The 20,618-nt window shown below is 43.0% G+C and overlaps 1 protein-coding gene across 3 annotated transcripts in view; it reads left to right on the top strand.

Moving 5' to 3' along the window:
* Nucleotides 1-2,276: 2,276 nt before the first annotated feature.
* The window catches only part of MAPK14 (mitogen-activated protein kinase 14), a 47,466-nt gene continuing 29,124 nt past the window's right edge, over nt 2,277-20,618 (top strand). Inside the window, exons 1-2 of one of the 3 annotated variants that reach the window (XM_073319891.1) lie at nt 2,277-2,942; nt 12,393-12,522. In XM_073319891.1, coding sequence (XP_073175992.1) covers nt 2,827-2,942; nt 12,393-12,522 — 246 coding nt within the window. In that variant the 5' untranslated portion in view covers nt 2,277-2,826. The remainder of the gene's footprint in view (nt 2,943-12,392; nt 12,523-20,618) is intronic. The other 2 variants (XM_073319889.1, XM_073319888.1) reach the window with 2 other exon arrangements.

A 20,618-nucleotide genomic window follows, 5' to 3' on the forward strand; every position in this document is an offset into this window, starting at 1 on the left:
GGGGCACGTCTGATCCTCTCCCCGCCCTCCTCCAACCCCATGGGGTAACCGGGTCTGATCCCCTCCCTCCTCCAACCCCATGGGGGGCACATCTGAGCCTCTCCCCGCCCTCCTCCAACCCCATGGGGGCACGTCTGATCCCCTCCCTCCTCTAACCCCATGGGGGGCACGTCTGATCCCCTCCCCGCCCTCCTCTAACCCCATGGGGTGACTGGGTCTGATCCCCTCCCCGCCCTCCTCCAACCCCATGGGGAGCACATCTGATCCCCTCCCCCAACCCCATAGGGGGCACGTCTTATCCCCTCCCCGCCCTCCTCTAACCCCATGGGGGGCACATCTGATCCTCTCCCCGCCCTCCTCTAACCCCGTGGGGTGACTGGGTCTTATCCCCTCCCCGCCCTCCTCCAACCCCATGGGGGACAAGTCTGATCCTCTCCCCGCCCTCCTCTAACCCCATGGGGTGACTGGGTCTGATCCCCTCCCCGCCCTCCTCCAACCCCATGGGGGGCACGTCTGATCCCCTCCCCGCCCTCCTCTAACCCCGTGAGGTGACTGGGTCTTATCCCCTCCCCGCCCTCCTCCAACCCCATGGGGTAACCGGGTTTGATCCCGTCCCCTCCAACCCCATGGGGGTACGTCTGATCCCCTCCCCTCCCTCCTCTAACCCCGTGGGGTGACTGGGTCTGATCCCCTCCCCGCCCTCCTCCAACGCCATGGGTGGCACATCTGATCCCCTCCCCTTCCTCCTCCAACCCCATGGGGTAACCGGGTCTGATCCCCTCCCCGCCCTCCTCCAACCCCATGGGGTAACCGGGTCTGATCCCCTCCCTCCTCCAACCCCATGGGGGGCACGTCTGATCCCCTCTCCGCCCTCCTCTAACCCCATGGGGGGCACATCTGAGCCTCTCCCCGCCCTCCTCCAACCCCATGGGGGGCACGTCTGATCCCCTTCCCCCTTCAACCCCATGGGGTAACCGGGTTTGATCCCGTGCCCTCCAACCCCATGGGGGCACGTCTGATCCCCTCCCCTCCTCCCCCCGGAGTGACTGGGTCTGAGCCTCTCCACTCCAACCCCACGGAGGCCACGTCCGATCCCCTTCCTTTCCCTCCCCCACCCCCGGGGTGACCTGGGTCTGAGCTTCTCCCCTCCCTCCTCCAACCCCACGGGGGCCGTGTCTGTGGATATTGCACAGATACTGAAGTAAAGTGCATGTACAGCTCATAAAACTTTTCATCCGCTGCACGGTACATAGTGAAGCAAAAAGATCAGGCACCTTGATAGCCCCAGTATTTTAATGGCCTCTTCTAGGGCAGTTCTTTGGTTTTTCTTGCATCCACCTACTTTCTCAAACCCAATTTTATCTAATTGCAAAATAACCAGCGTTTCATGCATTTGCCACTCAGAAGCAGTTTGGTGACTCACGTCTGTCTTGAATAACGTAGCGCCTACAAAACTCGCCACCTCAAGTGAAAGATAGCATGGTCCAGCGCTTAAAGGGAGGGGCCCCTGCATTCAAAGGCTGACCGCCACTTATTTGCTGTTGCGTGACCTTGGGGCAGCCACTTCACTTCGTTATTTGGTGCCGACACTGAGCTTGAGCTCCATTTCACAGGGCATTTCAGCGCCTGCTGCACTCTCAAGCGAAGGCTTACATCCCCCTGCTTCCCAATTCTCAGACCCGAGCTCGGCGCAAAGCCCCTACACAGCTGCTCGCTCCGCGGCGGATCCTTGTGCACCGCCCAGCCCCCAAAAGGCGGCTCCCCCGAAGCGCCTACAGCCCAGCAGCCAGGGCCACAAGGCACGGGAAATCCTGGAGAGGATTTCGCAGCGTTCCTCCGCCCCATTATTCCGTGGGCTCCTGCGCGCAGACGGCCCCAGGGCGGAGGGCTGAGTTGGGAGACGTCAGTCGCTGGGGGGGGAGGAAGTGAAATGAATCCCGAGGCACCAGACCCACAGGGGCCGGTCGCCTCTGATGTACCAGAGCCAGCTAGCCCCAGGCCCAGCAATGACCAGGCCTGGCCCCCTGCCTCTCTCCGCCGGGCCCAGCCGCCCCTTCCTCCGCGCCAGGCTTTCGCCGCCCACGCCGCCCGCCGCGCGGCTTCCCCGCGCCCCGCTAGCTCCGCCCCCAGCCCGGTCTCAGGCCGCTCTCGCGAGAGCGGAGGGCGGTGGGCGCTGGTTCCATATTGGGTCATCGCCGCGCTGGGCGCCTCCGCTCTCGCGAGGCGGCGGCGGCGGCGGCGGGGCGCGATCGATTGGTCGGGGTTGCGGGAGGAGGCGGAATCGCCTGGGCAGTGCCACTGGGCGCGGGCGGGGGAGGTCACTCCGGAGTCGCCTTCGCCGCCTGCCTTGCTCTGCCTGTGAGAGGAGTCCCCCCCCCCCCCGCATCAACATCTGGTTCCTTTCAGGACCCCCCCCCCTCCCCTCACACACGCGCTGTCCCGCCCCTTGGGGTGACAGTGCGGAGCACCCAGGGGGCGCGTGAGGAGAACCCTAACAGCTCGCGCGGGACAGCCCCCACTCTTTTGGTTTTCTGGGGTTTTTTTTGGGGGGGGGGGAGGCGCTGCACGAGACACCCGCGGCCCCTGCGGGGGCAGCAGCGCGCGACAGGGGAGGGGGGGGGTCCGCGGCGGCTGTCAACGGTCACTGGCCCGGGCCGTGGTGAGGGGGGGGACCGGCGGCGGCCCGAGGCCCCCCTGAGGGGAGGGAGGGGTGCAGACCTGCCCCTCTCTCTGCAGGGGGGGGGCGGGGGAGGAAGAGCCGCTGCTGCGGCCGCCGGCAGAGTCCCCCCTCCCGCCTGGCCGGGCGGGGCGGGCTGCGGAGCCGAGATGTCTCAGGAGCGGCCCAAGTTCTACCGGCAGGAGCTGAACAAGACGGTCTGGGAGGTGCCCGAGCGCTACCAGAACCTGTCCCCGGTGGGCTCCGGGGCCTACGGCTCCGTCTGGTGAGTCCGGGGGTGGCGGGGGGGGGGGGCCGCAGGACGCACGGGAGGGAGGCTGCTTGGATCGGAATCTGCCTGTCCGAGCTGCACCCCGGCCCCCCCCCCCCCTGCTCTCTCGGGGGGTGGAGGGGAGGTGGGGAATCTGCCCCGGCTTCTCACCCACTGCGGGGGGGACCGTCGGTGTTGCACGTGCGGGGGCGGCGACTGAGTTAGAGGGCAGGGGGGGGTTTCCCTGCCCTCGGTGGGGTTCGCCCCCTTCCTCCTGCCCCCAATATGGGTGAATCGGCCTTGCCCACGGGTGGCTTTTATCCCTAGATTAGTGGAGAAACCGCTGCAGAAGCAGCGTCTCCGCGGTGGGATGCAGCAGATTGCACCACATGGCAGGTGGTGGTAAAGTCAATTTCACAGAAGATAGTCTTGTCCCACTCTTCCTCCAGGGTATTAATCCGCACACTTTCCTCCCTCTCTCCCACCCCCTTTAGTTACTGAGTGGTGGGGCGTGCCAAAGTCTGCTTTGCAGAACAGGTGCCTGGTAGCTCTTGTTCCAGTTTCAGCTGGGAACTGCAGAGCAGGTGGCATTTGGGGTGATTTTAAAGAGAGGTTTGTTGATACTGGGACGGTGATGTGGTGGGAAAGGCTATGAGGTGATCTCTTCTGCCTTGCCCTGTCTGCCAGGAGTGCTCTTACAGGTAACAATTCCATACCACTGGCCATGGGAGGTTAACATAGGGAAATTCGTGGTCTTTCCTGAGTGAGAAAATTAGGTGTAGATGCCTATGGTAGCAAAATCCTGCTGTCAGAACTGTGAAAGTGTGGACATAACTGGCAGGAAAAAAAACATTCTGGTCTTTAATCTTTTCTTAAACTAATATAGATAAGATGGTTTCAGAGGAACAGCCGTGTTAGTCTGTATTCGCAAAAAGAAAAGGAGGACTTGTGGCACCTTAGAGACTAACCAATTTATTTGAGCGTCACAGCAGCATGATTAAAAAGGTTGTACTCCCTTGTTGCATCAAGTATTTTTGCTCATTTCATAATGCAACAGTGCTTATTAGTTTTGGTCTTCAAAATATAGAATAGGAAATGAGTTTGTCTACTTGACTAGCCTCAGTTTTGCAGTCAAATCACAGTGATGTGTGAAAGCTTTTTTAGGCGGCTTTGCCCTTTTTTTAAAGAAAGAATATGTAAAACATTAATGTCTTATGAATGCATATAGTGTTTAAAGCTTTTCTGCACCCAGTATGTCAGACCCTGATGAAGATTTTGTAATAGTGTTTCCACACTGTGGTCTCCTCCAATGTGTGAAGTGAGCATGCATTAATGAATTTTTATGCAATATGTAAATTTATATCTATAGTGTAGGACTCACAGTAAACAATACTAATGAAGAAAAGTAATAGCCATGTATACACTGTAGCTTTTAAAAAACCCAAACTGTCAGCTGTTTGTTTTTTTAACAAAGGGTGATTATATTATACTAAATTGTTTGCAAAGTTCCATTTAAGTAACCTCTATTAAAACTGTTATGTACCAAAGTATATGAGCATTTGTCCTTTATCTTTTGTATAAAGGTTAAACAGGTTCTAATAGTATGAATGTGTTCCCCCCAAAGTTTTACTGTAGAAAGGCTGAGCTTTATTGAAGTAGTAAGATAAGGGCTTGACCTTGTTGGTTGGTTGATATCTCCTGAGATGCTGAGTGTTCTGATTGCCCACTACAATCAATAGGAGTTTAGGGTGCTCAGTGCCTTGTGGCAGGGTCAATCCTAAAAATAAAATGAGCAAGGTCTTCTCCTACCCCCAACTCCCATTGTGCTTTCCAAAATGCTTGCATTACTTCCAAATATTTCTTTCCACTACCCATATAACATAAGGGTTTGCATCATGAACTTCCTGTTTTGCTGTGTCAAAACCTTTAAAGATTGTGCAATTGCATTAGTAGCAGAGGAAGTTGTATTTTCTGTTGGAAGCAGCTTCAAACATGTAGCTAATAGTTGCAGATTATCAAAGTTTATTATATTCACACAAGGACTTGCTCTGGTCTGGCACATCTTTTCCTTCCTGATCCTAATGTAAAGTCACTGTGTTGAATGAGGCATCAGATTAATTTTCATTGTACCAGATTGAGACTGCAAACACAGGATTATGATTTTAGTGTGATTAACACCCTCAAGATAGAAAACTCCCCAGGCAGTGATGCAGATAAAATGTACTAGCATGCATCACTACTTGCACACCAAGGTGAGGGGGTTAAATAGGATGAATGTCTAGGCTGTTAGGGAGAAGACTCTTACTCAAACATAAATAACAGAGCTAACAAGTCCTGTAGATTAGTGTTTTCCAAATTATGGGGTGCAGTAGTTGGGAGAGAAGGCACGGGCAGATCTCTCAGTTTGTTCTTAAGTCTCGTCCTTGATTTAAAAAGAATAGAAGGAAGATGTATACATTAAGATGTGGAGATGAAAGGTGAGCAACTCAGTTTTCAAAAGTCTGGGAAACTCTGGTGTAGTCAGTGAAGTTGCCTATGCTGACTTATGAAACCATTGCAGTAACACCTATTGTGTGAAATGCTTATGCTGCTTGCTCTTACAACAGTTTAGCATCTTCATGCAACATAGCTGTTGTTGTTTGTATTCTTATTGTGCATTCACATGAAGTGCACTTTACAATCATGTTGGCATCAATTCATTCTGGGATTCCTGAAGCATCTGTTTCAGAATGCTTCCATGTGGTTGTTAGGTACAGGAGATTTTGATTAACTTCCAAATGCAAGGTACTACATTGTAGAATGGAATTGGGACAAGTGACAGAATTGATGCTGGTGCAACTCTTTTGGCTTCCTGACCATATTGGGGAGAAATCATTGGTTACAGCATGGGGTCAGCTAGATCCAAACTAAAGACTGTCCCAGATGTTTCAGTCACTTTATGCAATTGGTACTTATAAAATGTGTTGAACATCTGTTGTGTGTAGATACAAAGTGTTGCCCAGGCATTGCAAGTTCAAAGTGTTCCAAGCAATGTGTTTTTACAACAGTTTTTTTGCCTAATGTATAAAAGGCCTCAATCCATAAATGCTCTAGATTGCCTCTTTAAGGCCGTACTTAGTTTGGGGAAGAATGTTATAGGTTATGTAGCTCTTCGAAAAGAGGTATTCTTTATAAAGAATAGTAGACTGTAAAAATACACAGTACTGAGTTTATCAGTTGAGAGTCAAAAATCAAAGGCTCAAACCCAGACTCTGAGTTTCTTGCATGTTATGCTACACAGCTAATTCCCTTTAGTTTTAAAGAAAAAAAAAAAAACTACCGCACATTTAAGGAACTGTAAATGTTAAATTTTTAAGGGGAAATTAAGTAAAAACCTCACATCTCTTCAAATAGTTTTCAAAATCATTGCTTCTTTAAAGTGTTTTTGGGATAGCATCTATCTTCACGCTCACCAATCCATCACCAAAGTATCTGATCACTTCTGAATTTAAAAATAAAATAATAAAATAAAAATCATTATTTTTACCTTTCCAACCTTTAGGAGAAATAACTTAATTGGTTTATAGGGTGGTTTGATTTGTTTGTGAATGGTTGTAGTGTGTCTATATATGAAGTATCCATGTGGGGTGCATGTTACATGGTGAAAGACAAACTCGTTTCTTTTGGCTAATGGGAGGGACTTGGAAGAAAGCAAGGTTGCTGGGGAAGACGGGTGTTCCTGGTGTGGGGCATGGCATGAAAGGAGCCATGGAGTTCACTGGGAGGAGCCTGAAAACAATTTAGTAAGGCAGGTGGCATTAGCAGAACATGCAAGCAGGGGTGTAGCAGGAGACAAGTCATACACATGAGGAGGTGCTGGGCAGAGCCTTGAAAGTGAGGTCAAGGGGTTTGAACTTGTTATAGAACTTGAATTTTAAGAAGTGGAGGTATATTGTGAGTCATTTTCCATCCTGAACTACTTACTGTACAGCAAAGTAATATTCATGGATATCTGGTATTGTAGCTTTTTGCAAACTGGTGCTGACTTAATATGATCAAACACAGGCTGGGAAGAGGTGCTGAAATACGTGCCTTTTTTATAGCTGTATGCTGGATTTGTGGTGTTTGCCATATATACAGGGACTGAACTTGTAAATGACTGTGGTCTTAGTAATATGTAAACAGGACTCTCAAACATTTTGAAGGCCATAGATTTCCTGCTTACACAATGGGGTTGGTGGTCTCGAAAACAGTCTTCAGGACAAAAAAGAGGATACCACTAACGGGACTCGATGAGTAGCATGTTTGCTTGCATAGCAGCTAGTGATACGCAGAACAGAATTAGTGTTGGATTTGAAAGAGACTGGTAATGTTACCCAGTTCCTAAACAAACTCTACTTGAAGAATAGTTTTGCCAGTTCTTTAGTTTCAGACCGCTGAAAAAACATAACTTGTCTCGACAGTAGTTCTCTGGATTTGTTCTGAGATCATTCTTAGAGGGTTAGCTTTGTGTAAGTGACATACAATCACAACTCAAAGTGGTGTGTGTTCTGGTAAGTTAGGAGGTAATGAGGCAATTTCCTGAATTGCATCCATGATAGAGCCTAAGTGGCTGTGAAACTTGCAAGCTGTGATTTATGACAGAGGCATGTGAGTCCTAAACTCATGTTTATCATTCTTAAAAATGGGATTTATAGTTTCTACTTGTCATGAGCTTCTCTTCCTCAACCGTCTTTTTCAGCTGAAATATAATGGATAGATTTAATGCAACTGTTCTAAGGTTGTAATAAATGCTGATTTTAGGTAGTGTTTAAAAAACACTTTCCAATGTAACAGCCGTTGTGTAGCTCTGTGTTCTTATTTGTAAAAGCATTAGGCAGTCATCTACATCAGCCAAAAATTACTCAGCATGCTCAAAAATCTTTAGAGAAGCTCTGTTTCTAGGCCTCAGATATGACCTAACTTAAAACTGTTATAATTTGGGGGTAGAGAGTATCTCTGTAGTACTGACATCTAATGTTAATTGTTTTTATGGTGTGTGAAAAGTTATTGTACTGGATACATTGACACCTCTCTTGGGATTCCTCCCTTCCTCTTCTGGCTCTGCAGCAGGGATGACTAATATTTTAAACACAAAGCTGGCTACAATGTACAACTTTAAAGTCCAGTCTGTTGAGATATCTTGATTCAAGTGGATACAGTCTATTTGTTTATGTTAATTGGGTGCTGCCCTGGGAGTCATGACAAGTTGAGCAAAGTTGTGGCTCCCTTGCTTTGCAGTAGCTTTTTACAAACGTTGTTCCCAGAGAGCTTTACTGCTAATGACATCAACTGATGATGCTGTTGTACCACAGTGATTTTTTTTTATGAGGGCCAGGGGGAGAACTGTTCTGTAAGTTAAAAATGTGAAGTGCAAAATTAAAGAGATATTGTCAGTTCCCTTAAAGTTACATAGAAAAATATAAATTTTACAAGTAGAAAAGGGCAAAATTGGTAGGTTTGTAAAAAACCTTCTCTTAATATTTAGGTGTTCTGAATATGGAAATTTTTTTCTAATATAGGAGCATAAAAGAATATGGTGCAAAGAAAACAAGAATTGAACTATTAAAAATAATTTGTATTCTGGTACCACCTAAAGGTTGTAAGTGACGTTGGGGCCCTGTTGTCCTAGGCACCGTACAAACCCCTAAAACAGAGGTCCCCAGACTGTAGGGCGTGCCCTAATAAATGTAAGCTCTTCAGGGAGGAAACTGTCTATTTAGGGCTATGTCTACACTAGCACTTATGTCGGTATAACTTACGTCACTTAGGGGTGTGAATAAGCCATGCCCCTGAGCAACTTAATTTAGCCAACCTAAGCGCTGGTGTGGACAGCGCTATGTTGGTGGTAGAGCTTTTCCTGCAGACATTGCTGCTGCTGCTCGGTGGGAGTGAATTAAGTCGATGGGAGAGCTTGAGTGGCTGCACTAGAGAGCTCACAGCTGCACCACTGTAAGCTCTCTGTTTTGTCTACTTAGGCTATGGCAGTACTAAAGTGTGGGCGAGGTATCTTTCTGTAAAGTTTTCTGGCTTATTGCTCTTCTCCATAAAGAAGGCTAACTGTAAAGAATAATGTAGAAATTTTTTAAGGATAAAATATTCTCCAGTTTGAGGAGCATATTGAAAGGAAATATATGGAGTGTAGGTTTCAGAGGAACAGCCGTGTTAGTCTGTATTCGCAAAAAGAAAAGGAGTACTTGTGGCACCTTAGAGACTAACCAATTTATTTGAGCATGAGCGACTGATATGGAGTGTAGGGACCTTAGTTTGGGTCAGGATCTTTACGTCTAGCACTGCTCAAGTACAAAGTAGGAAGACTCTTGTCACACTGAAGCCATAGGAGGTTTAACTGTCAAGTAGTTGTCGTGTTTTCATTTTTAACTTCCCTGGACCCTGTTTCCTTCAGGTTATTGGAGGCATCTGATCAATTTATGTAAGTTCAAACTAGATGTAGCCTATATGTGCTTGTTAGGAACAGAACGGTGGCCTAGTGGAGGTAGAATTAGTTTTAAAATTGTATTTCCTCCCTCCCCATCACACATCACTATTGCACCACTGTAACTGCATCTGTTTAACTGAAGTTATTCCTTATTTTCTGTGGTAAATAAGGAAAACCTAGCCAAGAATTCCAATCCCTTGCTTCCTTGGTTGGCAGGGTTAGGGATGCTCTGGAAGCAGTATATTGTGTTCTGGTAAGTGAGAAGTGTGGTAATAGTGATTGCAGTTGTGAAGGTGAAATAAATATGCAGAGGATTCTCTTTTTTCCAAGGCAAGAGAGATTGTTAAACTGTGTTGTATGCTACCTGTTGCAGTTGAAAGAGGTGGAGCCTTAAAGAGGATAACCAATTGACATCGGTCTAGTTTGGATTATGATGACTAAGATTTTATTTTGGAGCTGTGAAGTATATCTGGAAAAAACCTCATGCCTCATTAAAATTATGCTGTTGTGTGTAGACCCTAAATTCAGATTTTGTGTGTAGTATTTTTTTTAAAAAAAAAAGCTTGCATGAAACAGAAAATGAAAATAGTATTTGAAATATTCCCCTGCAGGGTTTGCTACTTCAACATTGATGCGTTGTAATTGTGCTTGAGAACTTGAGATGAAAAAGCAATCAAAACAAAATAAAACCAGTACTAGTTTATTTTGATTGTCCAATTTAGTGAAGTGTAGGAAGTAATACACACAAATGATGAAGAGCATAGTAGATTTCAAACACATTTTGATTAATTCAAAGCAATGTTAGTAATTCTACTACAGCAGTCTGAGGCTTCTGTGATCTCTGGGAGACTTTTCCAGCTTTATTTCCATATCTTTTTATGTGAGCTGTTTCAGTGGAATGTACTCTCCTGCACAGAAGGGGCTACTGTTGTTCTGCAGAGAAGGATTAGAAGTACTCTCTTCATATCGCAATAGTACAAAATAGAGAACATATGGAAGATGATGGTTGCTGGTTGAAAAAAATTTAAGTGTTCGGCTACATAGTTGCCAAGTTTTTCATAAGCTTCATTTCAGCACTCTGAGTGGAGAGAGCACACGGATTTAAACAGGGGTATTTTTCTTAAGTGAAACTTAGCAAGTCACACTAATAAGTAATGTGACTTCATTTTATAGAAGATAAATAGACTATGGTTTGGAGCAGGTATATATTTAGTTTTTATTTCTGACTTGTATAAAGCTGTGGATTTAGTATGCATATGCTTTTCCTGCTGTGACTTCTCTTCTGTGAGATGTGGTGATGGACTTTCCATTACTGGCCTTGCTTCCCACTTTGAACTTGTAAACATGAGCTTTCCCTTCCTTTTCATGATTATCAAGGGAAATGGTCTTTATAGATCTTAGTTGAATCGAGAGGCAGGCTGGTTTGAATAAATGTTCTGTGAAATGGGCAAATTATGTCCTAATACTCTTGGCTTCTCTTCCATTCTCTGTACCCTTTCTCCATTATCTTACTATTAAGCTTAACTTCATCAATTTCACATCCTCTACCTCTTCCTCTCTCTTCTTTTCAACAAACAAGAAGAAGTTAGATTTCAAAAACATCCAAAGGGGGAATAAAGCAGAAGTGGTATTCAGTTGTTCACAGCTAAATATCCATCTTTTGTTGGTGCTTGGAATCTAAAATTCTCAGCTAGGGCTCTGGAATATTGTGTGGGGATATATCTTAGGTGTAATAGAATAATGCTTTTCATCTATGTCAAAATCTTTTGTGATAACATTCAGGATGGATTGATTTAAATCAAAGCAACTTAAATTATCAGGCAGGAAACATTGATTGTAAATCAGTTTTAAACTTGTTTTGCATTTACACCTTTTTTCCCCCTAAAGAGAGGTTGATTCTCGTTAGTTGGTAACCATTAAATCATGTTGATTTACAACTAAGTATAGTCTTTACATACATTTAGTACTACTTTTTGCCAACCAGGAGGATACATTAAATCTGTACACATTTTTAAGCAATTATATAGCTTAACAGACACTTACTCAGACTCTTAAGTTTTATTTGTTTTGTTATGTTAGAAAATGGTGAATGATGCATTTTTTTAATTTGGAGATTAGCTTTTTATTCTTGATTCATGTCAAGCTCTGTTTGGATGGAAACTGGAATTCATTTAAAATGCCCGAAACAGTTATGGTTTGATTAGTTAAATAAAACTACTTTAAATGTGCTGATGCATAAGAAAAAAATATCAAAGCATGTTTTCCGTTTAAAATTGATTTTATTAAAGGTAGCAGTGTATGTAGTTAGTGAATTGAATTGATTTTGTCTGGTCATCATATTGTTCAAGATTTTAGAACTAGTATATCTCATCCTTACACTAGTATTTTATTCATAGATTGTAAGAGGGAATACAAGCTTTCCTACTTTTTCAATTCCCAATCTGTTTCTTAACTTGGAATGAACTAGTAATTGAACTGAACTAGTTGAATAAACTGAAATGAAGCTTCGTAAGGGATTTCTCATTGAGCTGTGAAATGTTCAGGGAATCTTGCAGGACACTTCCTTGTAAATTACGTATTTTTGCAAGGCCAGGCTCTCCAACTAAAAAAGACTTGAAGACTTTGATTCTCTCTTACTGTATTGATTTTTGAGAGAGAGAGACTGCGTGTGTTTGCCACATCTTAATTCTAAAGTAAATTAAAATGTTCTATACAAATATTTTGAGGGTATGCATCAGACTGCTTTCTTAAAGTACGGTATACACACCTCTTCTGCAAAACCCCTTTCCTGTTCTCCCTTCCACTGATCCTGATGCAAAGGATTCATCTAGCTCTTTGCCTCTTTTCCTTGGAAACCAAACATAGGTATGGAAAGGTGGCTTTTTAAAATGTGGCACAGGGTACTTTGGACTAATTTCACTGGGGGAAATGAGTTATTTCAGTCTCAATCCCTAGTTATTTTTAAAGTATTTTTTACATTTGGTAACTTTATTTTTTTTAAATTGTAGCTCTGCCTTTGACAGAAAAACTGGGCTGCGAGTGGCTGTGAAGAAGCTGTCCAGACCATTTCAGTCCATCATCCACGCCAAAAGGACCTACAGAGAACTACGGCTACTTAAACATATGAAACATGAAAATGTAAGTTCTAGGATAGTGGTTGCAAACTGGGGTTCGTGAAATGTTACAGGGGGTTCTCGGGGGGGAAAAATTCCCTAATGGCAGACAGAGCTGTCCCTAGGCACCCTAGACAGCACAGGGCCAGCAGCCCGGAGCCCCTGGACTTCCAAGAGCTAAGCAGATCAAAGCAAGCCTATCTATCACACTGAGGAGATTTAAACTTTAAGACTTCTTATAAAAAATGGAAAGGGAGGTGGATATTTTTTGCTGTTTTTAAAATTAAATAGGCAGCTAGTGGTGTTTTTAAAATTATTATGAAGAACAAGTTTAAGATTTGTTGTAACGTGCATTGTTTGCCTGGACTGCTCAAGACCTGAATGCTTGTGTAGGAGGAACTCTTTGAGTTGGCTTCTTAAATACCTTCATGCTGTTTCACATCTGATACTCCTTGATGAAGCATAGGAGCCTTGTCTTATAACAGGCTTATTCAAAGTGATACAAGCTATGAAAATGAGATCTTGGAAGAGTGTAGCCATTTTCATAATGTAATAAAATACTGTAATGATAATAATAGTAATAAATAGTGTGTAATAAGCATGTCATAAAAACAATTTTATATTTCCAAGATCACTGCTTTTATCATTTATATTCAGGTCAAGGAGAAAATCCCTGGAAATACTCATTTTTAGGAGGGGGTTCGTGAGACTTGACATTTCAGTGACAGGGATTCACAGGTTGTTAACATTTGGAAACCACTGTCCTCGGAGATGCCCAGAGACATGCAATGTGTGGGAAATTGGATGTTCATAGCTGTGAAAAGCTTGATCAAATGCAGACCAACCCAGTGATAAGTAAACTGAACCTCCAGCATGACTACATTCAAAGTCTTGTAGTATGGGAATTTAGGTATCAATTAAAACGTTTTTTAGTACTTTGAGAAGGTGACAGAAGTGAGTCAGAAGAATGGGTACTTTTTTTAGTAGAAAATTAATTAAGGTTAGGGCTGTCAAGAGTAAAAAAATTAATTGTGATTAATCACGCTGTTAAACAATAGAATACGATTTATTTAAATTTTTGGATGTTTTCTACATTTTCAAATATATTGATTTCAATTACAACACAGAATATAAAGTGTAAAGTGCCCACTTTATACTTATTTTTGATTACAAATATTTGCACTGTAAAAAACAAAAGAAATTATTCACCTAATACAAGTACTGTAGTGAAATCTCTTTATTATGAAAGTTGGACTTACAAATGTACAATTAATGACTGCATTCAAAAATAAAACAATGTAAAACTACAAGTCCACTCAGTCCTACTTCTTGTTCATCTAATCACTCAGACAAGTTTGTTTACATTTGCAGAAGATAATGCTGCCCGTTTCTTGTTTACAGTGTCACCTAAAAATGAAAACAGTCATTCACATGGCACTGTTGCAGTTGGTGTCACAAGATATTTACGTGGTAGATGTGCTTAAGATTCAGATGTCCCTTCATACTTCAACCACCATTCTAGAGGACATGCTTCCATGCTGGTGACACTGGGGTTCTGCTTGATAACGATCCAAAGCAGTGTGGACTGACATGTTCATTTTCATCCTCTGAGTCAGATGCCACCAGCAGGAGTTTCCGCATTGGAGTATTGCTCTTTTAAGACTTCTGCAAGCATGCTCCACACCTCGTCCCTCTCAGATTTTGGAAGGCACTTCAGATTCTTAAACCTTGGGTCTAGTGCTGTAGCTGTCTTTAGAAATCTCACATTGGTACCTTCTTTGCGTTCTCAGATCTGCAGTGAAAGTGCTCTTAAAACAAACGTGCTGGGTCATCATCTGAGATTGCCATAACATAAAATATATAGCAGAATGCACGTAAAACAGAGCAGGAGACATACAATTCTCCCCCAAGGGGTTCAGTCACAAATTTAATTACCGCATTACTTTTTTAACAAGTGTCATCAGCATGGAAGCATGTTCTCTGGAATGGTGGCTGAAGCATGAAGGGGCATGTCAATGTTTAGCATATCTGGCACATAAATAACTTGCAATGATGGCTACAAAAGTGCCACACAAACACCTGTTCTCGCTTTCAGCTGACATTGTACATAAGAAGCAGGCAGCATTATCTCCCATAAATGTAAACAAACTTGTTTGTCTCGGCGACTAGCTGAACAAGAAGTAGGACTGAGTGGATTTGTAGGCTCTAAAGTTTTACAATGTTTTGTTTTTGAGTGCAGTTATTTAACAAGAAAAATCCAACATTTGTAAATTGCACTTTCATGATAGAGGCCGCACTACAGTGCTTGTATGAGGTGAATTTAAAAATACTGTTTCATTTTTTTTATAGTGCAAATATTTGTAATCAAAATAATAATAGTAAGTGAGCACTGTACACTTCATATTCTGGGTGTTGTAATTGAAATCAATATATTTGAAAATGTAGAAAACATCCCAAAATATTTAATTGGTATTCTATTGCTTAACAGTGTGATTTAAACTAAGATTAATCGCTATTAACTTTTTAAGTTGCGATTAATTGTTTTGAGTTCATCTCATGAGTTAGCTGTGATTAATCGACACCCCTAGTTAAGGTCTGCTACAAGTCTTTTGGGGGGAGGGAAGTGCTGATTTGCAGGATGTTCAGTAAGTGTTGGGAAGGAGGACTGAGGGAAAAGGCAATGGTGTAAATGCTTTTGAAAGTGACCAAACCTCCTTAGAGTAACCTGATTGAAAACATAAGATGGGAGAAGTACCTGATTATTAAACAGATGACTGTTTCATACTTGTTGTAGTTGATTTTGGGTGTTAAGTATATTTTACTGGGCTTATAGAAGATCCTTAATAGTAATAAATTGGTCTAGTTTCCTGTAACTCCACAAAAGTTTAACGGTTAAAAGGGTATTTTGAGAGAACTAACCTTCAGTAATGAAGAAAGGCTTGCAATATAACTATTTCATAGTAAAGCCTCAATTTGATTCACAGTATGTTAAGTAATAAGATGAGCCTAATTGATTTAGTGCTCTGTCTGACATTTGTGCTTTTAACACGTTTTACGATATTCTGGGAGGTTTGGTTTCTTCCATCCACTCTGAGGTCAGTCTTTGCATGTGAGGTAAGATAAATGTCACTTGACTTTCCTCCTGCTGTGCCTATTCTAGTCAGGGCTTCAGTAGTGCTGCTGAACCCCAACCCCCCCTGCTGCCTCCCCCCCGCCCGGTGGCTCCAATTGCTCATCTTAGCATTAGTTGCTACTGCCCTTGCAAAGATGGATGTGGGGAAAGTGTCTTGAGACATGATGACTTATCTTCCATGATGCTGGGACTCTCCAAACATTAGGACGAGGTGGTTGTCTCTTTTTCGTGTTCCCACTGGGTGGGTTTTATTGTGAATTCTGTGTCTCTTCAGCTATTGCATTCTTCACTGACAAAGATTGTCCTTGGCCCTGACTTTATTATTTGTATTACAGCAGGTCTCAATCAAGGATCATGGCCCCATTGTGCTAGGCACTGTAGGAACCATATAGTTTTGTTCTTGTTCCAGAGAGCTCACATTCTAGGTTAGGGGAGGAAAGCCTAACCTTTGGACTGTAGCATGGGGGGAACTTTGCCCCCCATTTTCTTACCTGGTACCTGGGCCATGAGACTGAGAGGGGGAATACAAACACTATCTTTCATACCCACTGCACTTCGTTCCCTTGCCCACATCTTCGAATCCCTTCACTGATTTTCCATTGCCTCTGTATCAAGTTCAGGTTTCTCATCCTCATGTTTAAGGCTCTGCATAACTCCGCTCCATTTAATTTCTTCTGTAATCTCTTCCTACTCTGAATTCTTCCTCATTTCCTCTGCTTTGGCCATACCTTCTGTCTTATTGCTTCCTCTATCCTTCTCCCACTTTCATCCCTGTGCCTCTTGTCACACTATCCCTTCTGCGGAGAATGTCTGTGGCAGTGTGCCAAACATCTACCCTTCTTTCGGATCCCTTCTTAGAACGCAGTATGAATCATCCTAATAGTGCAGTTGTGTATCTATTATAAAAAGAAAAATATTTGCACCAATATGTGATAAATTGATCTATCCTGGTTATTGGTGCTGTGTTTTTTGTTTTGTTTTTTGTTTTTTAAGCTATGTATGTAAAATTGTGATTGTAAGTGCCTTTTGATAGAGACATTGTCTTAGGCCAGGTCTACATAACACATTTCGGTATAACTATGTCACTCGGGTGTGAAAAAATCCACACCCCTGAGCGATGTAGTTATACCAACCTTAACTCCCCATGTAGACTGTGTTGTGTAGGCATGAGAGCTTCTCCTGCTGACATAGCTACTGCCTCTTGCAGAGGTGGAGTTATTAAGCTGATGGGAAAGCTCTCTGCTGTCACTTTAGAGAGTCTTAACCAGAAGCACTACAAAAGCACAGCCATGCCAATGCAAGTTTGTAGTGTAGACTTGCCCTTACTATGTTCTGCATCATTGAGCATGCTGTTGATGATCAGTAAAATGTACATTATTTTTGGAGTTAGATACCTTTTTAAAGAAGCTAAATAGCAGTATTTCTGCCCTCTCCAATTTCTTGTGTTGTGCAAGAAGTCTTAAAGTTGGTCCTCTGGGAGGGTGGATCAGGTAATATCAGAGGTTTCTTGCAACCCTAATAGCCTTTAAAAAATGCTCTCCAGTTTCTGTATCTAACTTCTGTGCACAGGATGCAGCAAGTCTTAGCAAGCAAGATAAGATTTTTCTGGGAAGGTTAAACGTAAACAATGATCCCAATCTGTGTTGAATTTCAAATGCTGCTTGTCTTAATTCTCTCACTTGTGTAGTAAAATAAACCTTGGGGATTATTTTCTTTTCTCATCAATTTATGCCATGAACTCCTCCAAAAAGTAAGAGAATGGATACAATTCTGACTTTTTGAGAATATATCCTTGGCATCCTGGAAGTGTGTGTGTGGAACTTCTGTATTGCCCTAGGACACGATCTGGTTTTGGATGAATAATTCTCATTCACTGCAGCGTTAAGGCACCAGCACATCAGTGCCATACGCTATTTTGAGGCAGCAAAATCACATGGCTGAACGTTCTCCAGCTCTTTGTACAGCTTCCAGAATGTTAAGAGGGAGACTTCTAACTTACATTTTATATGAGCTTTAGATTGACATTAAGAAAATTCCTGAAATTTTGGCAGTGAGCTAAGCCTAATCTGCTTCCAGTGTCTTTATCTAGTGAGGAAATAACATCCCAAAACAACTTAATTCATGGATTCTCTTGGGCATTTTGACTGGAATTTCTCATATTTTTCATTCCAGTGTGTGTAGTTGGCTATCAGCCATGTCAGTCAGCTGCCAGGATCACCAAAGGCTCTGACACTTCAGCAGTCCTTCTTGACAGTGTTCGTATTGCTAACTGAAGTGGAACTTTTAAAACACGGGCATATTATGAAGAATATTCCCCAACAACACCTGCTTCTTGCCATGGTATGGGTAGAGCTCTAGTGTTGATGGTATTGCCCTAATAGACACACCTACCAAGTTTCTCTTGAACCTTTTTGGGCTGCTTTTTTCTTCCCAAAATTGCTGTGGACTGCTGCGGAAACCTTCCCTCAAGATAAACATTTTATTTAACTAGTTCTGGGCATCAGCCACACACTGGGCTGAGTTAGTAGGAGTAAGCAGTGGAAATTAGAGTAGAGATTTTATTGCTAATTATGTTTATCATCATGTACTGTTACTTTTGCTCTTCCCAATTCTTTTGTTTCACTGCAGTCTTCATCTACTTTGAGTCTTTCTCATTCTAAACCCTGTGCCTGGAATAATCTCCCTATTCTAACCTGGCAGGCACCTTCTTTCTCCTATAAATCTCTTAAAATACATTTCTTCAAATAAATCCTCCTTCCTTATCAGTAATCACCATATCATTCCTCCTCTGAACTATTGTCCTATCTTGTCTCAAGATTGTAAACTCTTTTGAGTAGGAAATAAATGTCTTATGTTGGTAAAGCACATCAAATGTCTAATGCTATATAAAAAGAAAAGGCGTACTTGTGGCACCTTGGAGACTAACAAATTTATTTGAGCATAAGCTTTCATGAGCTACAGCTCACTTCATCGGATGCATCCGATACATGCATGCATCCGATGAAGTGAGCTGTAGCTCACGAAAGCTTATTGTCAAATAAATTTGTTAGTCTCTAAGGTGCCACAAGTACGCCTTTTCTTTTTGCGGATACAGACTAACATGACTGCTACTCTGAAACCTGTCATAATGCTATATAGATTTACTTTAATTCTCAGAAAATCTGTTATGTACTGAGTAGTGCTATAATTTTGAGAATGTGTTGCATTCCTCATGCATAAAAGTGGTTGAAGTGTAAAACTGAACTCTGCTTTAACTGCTGAACCTGAAGTGGCATATTCATAATATTAAGTGTTCTAGAATAGAAGTAGAAATCAGTATTTGATAATTTTGTCTCACATAGATTAATCTGTGAAATATTTTACAAAGTGAAATGCCGTTGGGCACCATGATAGTACTTATATGCTCTGATTGGATTTTGGTTGTCTTTGAGGCTGTTTGCGAAGGGTTATGTAATTGGACGCAGGATTGTAGGATAATAATTGTATTTCTAAACAGCCAGTGTGTGAGGGCACAGTCATTGACTATACCCCTTACAGGAAAAGCTTCTTCCTCTGAGCATCTCCTGCTATGAAATACCTCTGCTGCTACAAACAACTGGTTATATAATTGGGCATCAGAGCATCTTGGACTGTGCTTTGTTCTTTGATCAGTCTATGTACAGATAGTCCACTGTCAGGCTGGGGCTCTGAATGTAGTAGTGATTAAATTTCCTCAGAATTGCGTTAATGATACACTGCAGAAGGAGTGTATTTAAGTGTTGTAGATAATGGGTGGCTGTAACTTCTCTGATGAAAGATAAGGGTAGACTGTAACTTATCACTTTAAAATGTGCAGATTCAAAGTGATATGGTCAAAAGGAAAGTTGGAATGGAAAAGGCAAGTTCTGTCGTCTTGTGCTAAACTGGAGGCTGATGCAGATATTTGGCAGACTAATTCTTACGTAAGATGGAAATACCCTCTGAAGAAACCTTACAAGTGTGTGATGACTTTTGTAATTCTTGCTCCCTTGCACTATTCAGGGGATGAATTTGCTGTTTTCGTTCTGAAAATGAAATAACACAGTTAATGTGAACAGAGGATTGGAACAAGTCTGTCTAATAATGTATTTATTGTAGTGTAGAAATTGAGTAATCTTTGGGATTCAGCATAGGGCAGATCTGAGGAAGTTCAGATTGTGACTTGTTTCATTTATTCTCTAAATATGTTCTTTCCAAAAGCATAATCTTGGCTCCTCAAAACTTGTGCCCTTGAAACCATGTGCTTAAAGTTGACTTGTCCAAATTCTGCCTTTGAAAGTGGAAGAACTAAATTCCACCTCTAGTTACACATGTACAATTAAACTTCATTGGTGTTGCAGGGGTGTGAATGTAGACAGAACTCAGCAAATCTCTGTGAGAGAAGAGAGAAACTGAACTAAAATTGGAGAAATACATAGTGGAACGCTGTCCCTTTATCAGATATGCTTTTAGAAAATCTGCCTGTTGAGAGGGGAAATATAAACAAACTGGCAAAAATGAGAGCAACCTTAAAAAAACCCATCAAATGAATTTACCCTCTAGTGTAGCGATTCTCAAACTGTGGGTCGGGACCTCAAGGTGGGTTGTGACCCCCTTTGAATGGGGTCACCAGGGCTGGCTTAGACTTGCTGGTGCCCGGGGCTGAAGCCTAAGCCCCACTGCCCAGGGACAAAGCCAAAGCCCAAGAGCTTCAGCCCAGGGCGGCAGGACTCAGGTTGCAGGATCTCTGCCTGGGGCTGAAGCCTTTGAGCTTCAGCTTTGTATCCCATCCCTGGAGCGGTGGGGCTTGGGCTTTGGCCCCCCTACCCGGGGCAATGGGGTTTGGGTGGGCTCAGGCTTCGGTCCCACCTCCTAGGGTCACAAAGTAATTTTTGTTGTCAGAAGGGGGTCATGGTGCAATGAAGTTTGAGAACCCCTGCTCTAGCGTATCTGAGAGCTGTTAGTCTTATGACCCTGTAAATAGATTTTTT

Source organism: Lepidochelys kempii, chromosome 21 (assembly GCF_965140265.1).
Source record: "Lepidochelys kempii isolate rLepKem1 chromosome 21, rLepKem1.hap2, whole genome shotgun sequence".
NCBI classification, from domain to species: domain Eukaryota; kingdom Metazoa; phylum Chordata; order Testudines; family Cheloniidae; genus Lepidochelys; species Lepidochelys kempii.